Raw genomic sequence first — 12,458 nt, 5'->3', positions numbered from 1 at the left:
AAGGTAATACCTTTACATACCCATCACAAGGTTCATGACAAACACACCTGTAAGAAGAAATAGGTGAGTATGAGAAAAGCTTTTCTATACTCACCAGTTTTACATGATATGAAGCCCTTTTAGAAACAAGACTCATGCAAAATTATTTATATGCTTACCTTTGATAAAGGATGGATAACCATGAAGAAAATGTTGGGCCAAAAATGTTACCTAATACAATAGAGAGGGTCCCAGCAAAGCTTGTCTGTTCAGATTTTTCTTGGCATCTCTATGTAGCCATTTTTTCTTCCAGGATTAGGTAAGAATTTCTTTGGAATGAAGAATTTCAAGGGATAAAGGATACAGTAAGTCTTATGGCTTGCTTCAGAGAGAAGATCCTAGTTTCTGTGACATTCCTTGGAGAAGAGGACCTCTGGTTTGTGTTAACTGTGTTCATGGGAGAAAGGAGGGCACCATGCCCTTTTGTTCAAAGTATTCAGCACTACCAGGCTTCTTTATACAGGGGTCTGAGTCTTGACTCATTATCATCAGTTTTTAGTTTTTGCTTATCTTTGTTGAAAAATAATTCCCAATCCCTTTACAGTTTAGAAACTTCGTCTTCAATCAACCCTTTATCTACCTGAACCCAATTTCTATATTTAAGCAGCCAATGAGTGGCCCCATTTCCCTTGTCCGTCCACCCACTGAGGTGTTGTTCCATGAAGGTGATCCTGATTTCAATAGTACTACTTTCCTCTTCTCCTTGAAAAGTTCTGTGTTTTTTTTTTTAATGCTAGTGTTCTCATGGAGTTCAGCCTGATAGAATCAATTCTCACTAATTTGTATATAATAGCCCTTCAACTGTATTTTTAAATAGGTTTCTTAAAAGCCAAACCTTAGAGAATTTCTAGGTTGTTATTTTAGGTACAGAATGAAATGGGAAAGAATGGCCAGGCAGAAAGGAAAGATTTTTAGAGAAGTAAAGGCCACTTGACTCCCTTTAGAATTGATTCTGAGTCCACTGCTATGGTTGGACTTTTCTCCCTAACTGCGTCCTTTCATCTTCTGAAATCTCTAATGGAGAAATTCTCAATTTGGCTACATAACTAAATCTTCAGGAATCTTTGAACTTTGTAGAACCTGTGGCCACCCCAGAAATCTGAATTAATTAACCAATATGAGGTTAAAGATGTGTATTTTCAAAAGCTCCCCAGGTGATTGCTGCATCAGCAACTATTGTTCTAATAGTTCTCCTCTGAGGAACTGAGGTTTTCACGCACAGGAAAATGTCAAGTCAAAGCCAACCCTCTTTCACACATTAAAAAAAAAAGGAATAACAAAAGACAACCATTCAAGCCAACCCTTAATAACTGACAACTTTAGCAACCAATAAGGATGTGGGAAGAACTCAGAATCGACACGTAAATCAATGGTCTGGCCCTATGGTCTTCACTGAGCAGAAGTCATTTCTTAGAGTCCAGAAGCATTAGACAATAAATCCCTAATCACAAAGGAAACTTCTTCCGGACTTTGCATGTATTTCCTTCCCTCATATGTCCCATGTTTAGCAAGATACTTGGGCTCTGAGTAATATTAGACACTGTGTATTGAACTAATTACTCACTCGCATCTCAGTCTCTAGTTTACCTTCAAATACAATCGCATGTGTCATGTACGCATATGCAATTGTATGCAAATATGACAAAAATAACAAAACTGTACCCCCAAATGCTCCTGAAAGGAAACCAGTGTTCATCCTACAGGTCACCTGACAGAGGAACTACATCATTCGGAGTCTCTGTAACTAAGACCCCAAATTTGGCCTTGTCTCAGGACAGCTGCCAGGGGAGAAGGTAGGGCCACAGAGCCGAGAAGCCTTTGGATTCTCCCCTCTGCCTCAAGCAGATGTTCAGTTCTATGGCAGACTGATTGCAAGGGAGGTAGCTGAAAGTATAATACTGCTCTGAGCAGATGTAGCTTGGCTGCACTAGTGCAAGCACAGCTGGGCCCCAGGCCTGGTGCTATGAGGAACAACCTGGACAGCTTGTCCAGCTGTCTGGGAGCTCAGGGAACTAGCTCTGCACTTGCTACTCTGAGAGCCTGGCAGACCTCTGTCATTTTCCTAGGAGGCTTCCCAAGGATGGGTTCAGGAGGCTCCACCAAGGCCGGTCTATTCTGGTAATAGTTCTTCATTGACACTTGTTCTTCCTCTATGTTGGTATTTTTGTTAAGAACTTTGATTCGGTCCTTTGAGACCTCTGCAGGCAATTGACCCCGTCAGCTCTGCCCCCAGGCTCTAGGTTTCCCAGTTCTTGTCATCTGTTCCAAGATCAAAGGATTCTCTGAGTGTGACTCTCCAGCTTGGTAATTTGCATACTGACAACCCAGAATTAGCTCTACATTCTATTAAAGGTGCTCTAAAGCAAATATTTATTATTTATGTTGCTGCACACTGAAACCAATCAAGGAAATTTTATTTTTTAATTTGTTTGTTTGGATTGTTTGTTGTTGTTCTTGTTGTTAATGTAAATATAGTGGGGACTCCTGCAGGGGTTCTGATGGAATTCACTGGTAAAGTTCTATATGCCATTACCTGTCAGAAGATGATAAAAACCCTTCCCTCAGCCTGGCATGTGAGGTCCCTGTGAGTCTTGAGCCTTTTCCTCCCTGCCTTGATTTCATCCTTCCCATTTCTCATTCCCATTTTTTGGTACAGAACTCTGTCACTTAAAATTCTTGCTCTATGAGATGCAAACTCTGGGTCAGTTTCCAAAAAGTCCCTTCATTATTGCCTACTTCCTCCGCAGAATGTTCTTGGGCATTATTTGGGCCTCTTCCTTCTCTGCTCATATTTTCACTGTACCATCCAGAATTGTAACTGTTGTTATAGTTTGTTGGGTGATTCTCTGTCTGCCTCACCAAAGACTCTCAGAGAAATTTTTAAAATTATTTATACATGTGTCTTCCATTGAACTATGGCAAGATCATCCTGGAGATACACACTATGAGATGGGCATACTCATAATCTCTATATTGAAGCTACACTTACAATTCTTCCTATTAGTGGTAGTTTCATGACTGTCTCCTAAATCATATTGCACTCACTACTGTAATGAGTGCAGGCCTTAAGTATATTCACAGCAGGTCTTAAGTAAATTCATTGTCCCATTTTGCTGATGTGGGAAGGGAAGCAATGTGGAGGCAGCTCACCATATAGTCAGGCATGAAGCATCTATTGTCTATTATATGACAAAATGTGTAGCTCTCTGGTTTTGTCACTGACCAGTCTTTATGACCTAGTCAGTTAATATGGCTCTGTTTCCTTTATCAAGGAATCAGGACAGGATTTTTGAGGAAATAATCGAAATGCTCATGAATAATTCCTGATGCAGTTACTCAGTGAGATAAGGATATCTGAGAAAAAGGAACAGGAGAAAAAGCAACCGTTATTGTACTCATTCAATGAGTACAAGTAAAAAAAAAAAAGAAAAGATGTACTTAATCTCTAACTTCTTTTTTTCCTCAAAAAAACATGCATTTTATTTATTTTATTTATTTTTTGTGTGTGTGAACAAACTGTACAGAGGGGTTACAATTACATGGACAGGATAATGCGTACATTTCTTATCAAGCATTGCAGCCTCCTCCTTTGTTTACCCTTCACCTCCCTTCCCAGCCTCCCCCCTCCCCCCCACCCAATCCTCCCCGCCTCCCCCCTCTCACCCTGCACCAACCACCAACGTTGTAAAGCTCGTTTTTGACATGACAACTTGTACTTCTCATTGTTGCAACAGGTCCACCTGTATCCTTAAACGACTTGTTTTTCCCCATCTCCTCTACAAGTTATACTGACATCAAATATAGTGAAAGCAGGGGTTATACTGTAGGGGAGGGACATACAAAGCAACAAAGAGATAATCTTTTAAATGCATTAGAAACAAATGCATGAAAGAAAAAAACATTAAAATACATATCTAAGGATTCATTTTCCTAACATCACATTATCTGACCTTTTCCTCTTGACTCAGACATATACTAGATATTGCAAATAAGGGAAACCATGGGACCTATGTTTCTTTGGGCCTGGCTTAATATAATTTTTTCCAAGTTTTTCCATTTCCTAACATATGGGGCAATGTCATTCTTTCTGATGGAGGCATAGAATTCCATTGTGTATATATACCACATTTTCTTGATCCATTCATCTACTGAGGGGCATCTGGGCTGGTTCCATATCTTAGCTATGGTAAATAATGCTGCAATAAACATAGTTGTGCTGGTAGCTTTAGAGTGGTCTTGTTTGTAAACATTTGGGTAAATGCCCAAAAGTGGGATTGCTGGGTCATAGGGGAGCTCTATGTGAAGTCTTTTCAGGAACCTCCATACTGCTTTCCAAAGTGGTTGAACAAGTTTACATTCCCACCAACAATGAAGTAAATTTCCCATCTGTCCACATCCCCTCCAGCATCTGTTGTTGTTAGAGTTCTTGATTTTTGCCATTCTAACTGGAGTGAGGTGGTATCTCAATGTTGTTTTGATTAATCTCTAACTTCTTAGCCAATGCACCAAATATATATTATCAAAAGGTTGAGCATAGCTAAAAAGCCTTTGTCTGATAAGGGAAGAATTCAGGCAAGACACAAATAGAGTAAAGGTAACAGGAGAGCTTACTAGAAGAAAAATACGACAAAGAAAGCACATCACATAGATATACTACTGGAAGGTAGCACTTCAGCCCTTCTCAGACAGTGTTGGTCTTTTTCTTCATTACAGAGCATGGCTTTCTGATTGGTGGATTCTCTTTCAGTTTCCTACAAGATAATAATGCCAGAGATTTATTTTCTTGTATGTTTTGATTTCTTCATTCTTCTTAGATCCCAATATTTAATTAATACGTTTTTAAAACAATAATCTTATTCTCTTTAAGTAGCTGTACAAAGGTTACAACTCATCATGCAAGTTTATGAGTACAATATTTTTTCAATGTCACCCCTTTCATCTTCCTCCCATGTTTCTCCCAACCATGCCATCTTTTCAATTTTCCTGGTTCTATTTTCACATATATACATTGAATATTATAAATGCATTCTCCAACTCTTTCTCATTCATCTACCTCCTTCTCCTTCTTACCCTACCTCAAGTATCAACTTGATAGTATTCATTTTGTTAGATTGTTAGTTGTTTGAAATAGTTACACACTGGAATTCTCCCTTGCATACCCCATCCTGTAGTTAATATGTTCCTGTACATTCCTTTTTTTTTTTGGAAGCCCCTGCCTGCATTTGTTTGTCAGGCCAGATTTGGTTTATCAACTTACCTATCATGTGTGAGCTGCATAGGCCTGCATCTTTATCAACTAGTGTCATAAAAAGCATTTTCCCTACCCTCAAAATTCTCTGAGAATTTTTTAAATCTAATTTTGAATTATAATGTGTGGAGAGGATATATTAGAGCTTAGTGAAGATAGATAACTTATTTAGTGCCACCTAGTTAGTTATGTGAATAGTTGGATTTGAACTACTCTAATCACTTCAACAGGATATTCCTTCTTCTATTCCCAGTACAGCTTTGAAATCAAGCTTCCTGGGTACATTTTAAATGCAGTTTGCCAGGCTAGGATGCAATTCAAAGGGATAGAACTTGCCAAGCCTTAGTTTCTATCCCTAGCACTGTAAAGAAAAAAAAAAGCTTTACTAAAAACAAAATCTAAGTTGTTTGTAGAAAACTGTGAGGAAAAATTAATGTTATTAACTTATCCACACAAAGACAAAGTTACTACTTTTATTTTGAGGTTCTTTTTTATCTGTATTTTCCTCTGCAACTATATAGCAACAGATGAGTTAATAATTAACATATCTTTGATATACAGTTTTGGATTTTCCCCTTTTGTTTAAGGGTGCATATATCAGAAGTAGTTTAGACACTTAATATAAAAAATGGGAGTAGGGAGTGAAGAATAGAAGAAGGGAGTGAAGAATACAAGGAAGGAAGGAAGGAAGGAATAGAGGAAGGAAGAAGGGAATGGAGTAAGGGAGAGGAAGGAAGGAAGGAAGGCAGGAAGGAAGGCAGGAAGGAAGGAAGGAAGGAAGGAAGGAAGGAAGGAAGGAAGGAAGGAAGGAAGGAAGGAAAGAAGGAAAGAAGGAGGCAAGGAAAAACAGACTTAAGTAGTTAAGCAGAAAAGAAAATTTCCCCCTTGAAAAGCATCTGGGAGATCTGCTCTGAGGATACACAGATACAGAAGGCTGCAAAGTGAGCCCCAGCTCTTCACACCACCCCAAATCAATCACCTCTACACTTGCCCTTCCTGTCTCTTTTGCAGGCAGCAGCTTGAATGATGGTTTATGGCATTCAGTTAGCATCAACGCCAGAAGGAGCCGTATTACTCTCACTCTGGATAATGATTCAGCATCCCCAGCTCAGGACACCGCCCGGGTGCAGATTTATTCTGGAAATAGCTACTACTTTGGAGGTAAATTCCTAAGCCTCTGAGACTGTAAATAAAGAGAGTCAGAGAGAGAATGCAGTGGGTAATTATTCCACCAGGATGAGTCTTACTTTGTTGATTAGGCATTCTCTCTATCCTACATGAATATACACACACATGCACATGTGCATTGTCATGCATACACATGAAGTAACTTGTAGTATACATTAAAGCACACACACACACACACACACACACACACACACATATATATATTTACACATGTATATAGACTCACACACAAACAGGCCTCTACACACTGAAGCCCAAAATGGCGAGAAGCAAAATATCTCACAGCTGTAAAATATAAATTATCTAGGCCAGTGCTGAGAAAGGAAGAACTTGGGCTACAAGAGCTGGTGTTATGTAACACATCCAAAGGAGATTTTTGTAGCTATGCCAAACTCTGATCATACTGGAAAGCAGAAACTCAGCTGAAAACTTGGAGAAAGTGAACCAAGAGTCAGCATTACCTGACAGGGAGAAAACTCAGGTGGTAAGAACAAGCAGCCTGCTCAGCCATGTAGGCAACTTTATGCACCTCGCCCCTATATTCCCTTCTTCCCCTACCTGGAGGCCATCTGTACCTAGGAGTGGAACACTGGAAATGAGAAGAAGCTAGGAGGCTCCACAAGAAGATCTCAGTTCAGATTCTACCCTCTGCAATGTTTGGTGAATCTGAGGAAGACTTCAATGAGAAAATGTCAGGGCCAGGTTGTAAGGATGAAATTCACACAGTTCGGCACTCACTACATGTTTATAAATGCACACACGTTTTATTTAGTATCTTAAAGGTATTTCTTTTATTTGAAATGATACCATCTGTTTTCCCCATCAGTTGTTTGTATTAGAAAAAACAACCTCTGAAGGGGCTTTAACCTTAAGGGCTTTCTGACTTTGAACTTTCCTTATAGTCCCTGAAATGCCTTTTGTGGAATAGGGGGAGAGAGGCTAAATCTCAGAATAAATCTCAGAATCAGTGGGGATGTGAATGTAAATGTAAATGAGGTCATGGTTTAAGAATAGGGGCTGAGCTACACTTCAGTGATATAGCACCTGCTCGGCATATGCAAGGCCTTATGTTCCATCCTCAGTAAACACACACACACACACACACACACACACATACACACACACACACCACAAGTACAAAATGGTACCCTCCTACCCTCTTCACAGTGAACAAACAGGCTTCAGATATTACAGATTTTAGCATGAGTTAAAGTCTGCACTCTCTCTCTATCTCTCTCTCTCTCTCGTTCCCTCCCTCCCTCCCTCCTTCTCTCTCTCTCTTTCTTTTTATGTTTTTTATTGTAAAAATAGTGTACAGAGGGGTTACAGTTACATGAGTAAGGTAATGAGTACATTTCGAATTGAGCATTGTTACCTCCTCCTTTGTTTTTCACCTAACAACCCTTCCCTCCCTACCTCCCCAACTCCCCCTCCCCCACAAATTGTAAAGTTTGTTTTCAACATAATGTCTTGTTTCTCTCCTCCTCCTCCTCCTCCTCCTTGACCTCCTCCTCCTCCTCTTCTTCCTGTTCATCCTCCACCTCCTTCTCTACTTCTTCTCTTTCTATGTATCACAAGAAAATCTGAGACTCACGCAATATAAGTGCATACTCTACTATTTTGCTACATTCCAGGCCCTGTAATCTCTTAGCTCTAAACTCCAGAATTCACAAATCACACCTTTTCCAGCCAAGGCAGTAAAAGCTTTGAAATACTAAAATGCCATTGCACCATTGCACAGGTGTAGGAGAGGGAGAAGGGGAGATAGTCAGAAGGGCTTCCTGGGAAGGAAGCAATATGAAAAAATGTCTTCATGATGAAAAAGGCTGTCATCTGTCATCACAAGTTCTTCTATGTATGAAAGGGTAACACCTTCCTTTAGGAAGAGAATGAGCTTCCATTCACTATAAAGGTTTGATGTCTCTCAAAGTTGTGTAGCAACTTTGTTGATTGGGTGATAGTATTTAATAGATAAGACTGAGGTGAGGTTGGTGGAGATGAAGCAGTCTGTTTAAGGCCACTGATTTGGAAGAATTCAGAGGATTTAAATCCTGATCTGTGTCCTCCATAAACTTCTAGTTAAAACAGACATAGGAAGACATGCAGAACAATTGTCTCACATCCCCAAAGGAATTCTTCACAGACTGACTCTGGATCACATCTGCTATTTCCACAGCAGAGAAAGAGAGGTGATCTAGAATTTATTTCTGGGAAAAATGCTTTTGAATCATTGTGATATAATCAGCATGTGACATGACACAGAGGCCAAATGACTGGTCTCTCCTAGTTGAAGATATACTAAATTAGAGTTGGCTGTTCAAGTATGCTCGACTAAGGAGGTAAAGATTTATCGATGATTTGAACAGTTGTTTAAACAAACACCCCACATGTAGACTGTAAACTTAAGGAAGGTGAAAAATGACTTTCGGTAATAATAGTCAACTATCATAAATTCTCTCTACAGCTTCAATTAGAAGTTGTAGCATGTCTCTTCATTTTATAGTGTGCCTGTGAGTGGTTAAGCAGCTGCTGGCTTCTGCCCAGCCAATGACGGCCTATTAGAAATGGTTGGAATAATTCTCAATTATTTATAGATTTCTGCTCTGTTTTCTAGCTTGCATTCCCATATGCTCTGAACCTATTAAAACCTTTGAGATGGAGTTTGCAAAGAGCTCAAGCATTCCTATACCTGCCTTGCTCTACACCTGTGTTAATGAGCAGCAGATGTGATCTGTTGCAAACTATTCTACATCAGTGCAATGCATTTTTTAAAAAAAGAACTCTTTTAAATGGTATGGTGTTAACCTTTCATGTGCACTATTAAAGCTCTATAACTATGAGCACTTCAACCCTTGGTTCCTTTAATGTCTGGATTTGCTTTGCACAGCATGTCAAAATTTCTGTTACATTATCATGTGTACCTTTCTCAGAAACTAAGCTATTAAGGCAAACAATTAACCAGTCAATTATTCTACTGCCATCCTTGCCTAAAGTATAAGTTCCCTGTAAAGTGTAATTTGAAATGAAGTGTGTATTAAAACCTGCATTCCAAGGCAGAAATAAGAATCCCAGGAAGTTACAATCTACCACTTCCCTTGGATGAATGAATCTGATGCCAAAGACTTACAAAGTCTTTACCAACAGGAAAAAGTGAAGCTGAACAAGACAAATGTTAGAGTATTGGCATCCTCTTCAAGGATGGAGTGTCCCCATTCTGTGTCATTTCTTTCCCTTTCCTGAGCACTTTCGTATTTACAACAAAGTTGCATGTACTGCTGTGAGTGGAAAACATCAAAATAATTAGACCTCAAGATCTTCTATCAATAGATCACCAAAACAATGACTGATCATTTCAGTATTCTCCATCTTTTTTCTCTGTCCCACAGGGTGTCCCGACAATCTCACCGATTCCCAGTGTTTAAATCCCATTAAGGCTTTCCAAGGCTGCATGAGGCTCATCTTTATTGATAACCAGCCCAAGGACCTCATTTCAGTTCAGCAAGGTTCCCTGGGGAATTTTAGTGATTTACACATTGATCTGTGTAGCATCAAAGACAGGTAATTATTGTCTCTTCTCCTCTGTTCTCTCCCTCCCTTCCCCGTCTTCCCATTTTCACTGTTCTAAATATGAGTTTCTTTAAGCAAAATTCTAATCTGCTAACATTAGCCACATTAGACATAATTGAGCTGCCTAATGGAAAATATTTCTGAAAGGATTTCAGGCCCAGAGAAAAATGGCTTAAATTAGTTGAGTCTCTCTTCATGTTGACTCGAAGTAAATGGGATATGCAAATTAAATCAAAATACAAATTTGTGAAAAGGATTAAAATTTTATGTATAAACAACATCTGATTATGTTGAAGTTAAGAGTAAAACAAAAAGGAAGGAGGAATTACTTCTTTCCTAAAACATTTCATTCTTCACTGCAGTGGGGTCCTTTCCACACAAGCACAGAGCACTAGTTCCCTGGGACTGGCACAGTAAAGCTTTTGGTTTTACTAATCCCCATGCATAGTTTCTTTGCCCTGGAGGAGATAAACACCTGACTAGTGAGAACCAGAACTTTAAAACTACAGCCCACCCACAGAGCCAGCAAAAGCTCAGTTTCTCTCTTCATTTTTCCTGGATTCTGGCTCCACTTTTATTGGAAGTTTCTAGATTGGAAGATACTTTGTAGGAAGACAAAGAGAATGGATTATGAATATTCAGCAAGATTTTATACTGCTCCTTCTAAAGTTCTTACTTTGTTTAGGATCCTAATTCTGCTCATCTTGGTTATCATGGCATTGGACCAGTAAGTGGATACTATCTGTTCGGTGCTGGCCTATGTGTTGGCAATAAAGAATCTCTGCTCATGTTTCATCAGGAAATTAGTTAGCTATTACAATGAAGTATGATAAAAGAAGATCATCCTTACTTGGAAGATAAATGGCCACAGCCATTCAGTAATAGTCATAAGGTCAAAGGAGTTGTAACATTGATTTGAATCTTCCAATTTTTTTAAATTTAATTTTACTCTTGAATTAGCATACATTAATAATATGAGAGTTTTATTCTGATAATTTTGTGCATGCCTATAGGGTACTTTGAACAAGTTTACCTCCTCCAATTTGCCCTCCTATTCCAAACAGTGTTTGATAGGTTCATTAGGCTGTCTTCATCTATGTTTGTGTGTTCATATGTGCGTAAAACATACTTCAATTCTCTCCACACTTTAGTATTCTTTTCTTTCCTCTTCCCTTCCTGCTGATCCCCAAGAAGGCCTCTTCTTGGACCTTGTAGCAAGCATATGCCATATTTGGTTTTTTGAGCGTCAGTCACCTGAATCAACATGATGATCTTCATTTTCAACATGATGATCATCCATTTTCCTATAAATCACATAATTTTTTATGAGTCGAATCTTCAAAACAGAGGGAAGCAAGTTCAGTCAAGGTGTGAGCTGAGGACATGACAAGAATGTTGCATGATGAGAAGCAATGGAAACAGAAGAGAACATGGCTTACAAATATTTTACTATTCAAAGTGCTTTGTTTCCGCATTTTACACCTGATGATGTCTAATCATTTAGTTGGCAAAGTTTAATTGTTTTTCAGTAGTATAAAATTGGTGGTATGACTTAAAATTTATGGTGCCTTAAGTATAGCTCAGTAAGAAAGATAAGTTAGTATGAGTGCCTCTGATGGCTTGAACATACCTGGAGATCTAAACCAGGATTAATGATGAAAAACTGTGTTGGCACAATTTGGCTTCATTATCTATTGAAGAAAAGGAAAGGAAAGTGATCAGATTTACCTAGAAGTTCTTAATATTGAGTAAGAAACATGGGTTGAAATTGAGAGAATGTACGTCTAGTGAGGGAACTTTCTCCGTCCAGAATCTAATGATGAAAAATGTCAGGTGCCTTGACTAAATGGCACAGAAGTCAACTGTGTAGAACCCAGTTTCTACAGATGCTGGGAACAAGGGCTGTTATAATTGTGGGATTTCATACACATGTTTCTTTACTGGAATTATCAACAAACCACCCAGACTTCCTAGTTCTTTTTCTTTACTTTGTTCTGTCTTATCTCCTGGAAAAAAAATGAGTAATAAATTATGCACAATATTAAAATGTGCCCGTTTGGAGATCTCAGAATAAAAGATATATCAGGGAATATAACCCCTATAATCTTTAGTAAGATTGAGGAGGAAACTTCCCATTTCATCAGCCAGCACCACCTTTTGATTAGTGTGTATCAATACAGGAACATTTATCAATAGGGGTTTATTTGATACCTTAATTTCCAATCAAGGAAGCTCTCATTATTTTTGATTACATGAAAGTCATTTGCCATCTACACTGCATCATCACTTTTGTGAAATTGTAGTCTTGTGTAATTATATTACATATAATCATGTTTCAGTTAATTGTATAATAAGGGATTGTGTTTAGTGGGTAAATCCTATGTTTTTCTTGATTTGCTAGGCATGCACTTTAACA

At 38.7% G+C, this 12,458-nt stretch overlaps 1 protein-coding gene across 3 annotated transcripts in view; it reads left to right on the top strand.

Moving 5' to 3' along the window:
• Cntnap5 (contactin associated protein family member 5) overlaps positions 1–12,458 on the top strand; it is a 907,059-nt gene that overhangs the window by 513,448 nt on the left and 381,153 nt on the right. For all 3 annotated transcript variants that reach the window (XM_042685183.1, XM_042685182.1, XM_042685181.1), the window contains exons 9-10: positions 6,299–6,448; positions 9,862–10,033. In XM_042685183.1, coding sequence (XP_042541117.1) covers positions 6,299–6,448; positions 9,862–10,033 — 322 coding nt within the window. The remainder of the gene's footprint in view (positions 1–6,298; positions 6,449–9,861; positions 10,034–12,458) is intronic.

Source organism: Dipodomys spectabilis, unplaced genomic scaffold, assembly GCF_019054845.1.
Source record: "Dipodomys spectabilis isolate Male_0828 unplaced genomic scaffold, ASM1905484v1 ptg000094l, whole genome shotgun sequence".
Taxonomy (NCBI): domain Eukaryota; kingdom Metazoa; phylum Chordata; class Mammalia; order Rodentia; family Heteromyidae; genus Dipodomys; species Dipodomys spectabilis.
The sequence above is the reverse complement of the archived record's forward strand: the minus strand, read 5'-3'. Positions and strand labels throughout refer to the sequence as shown.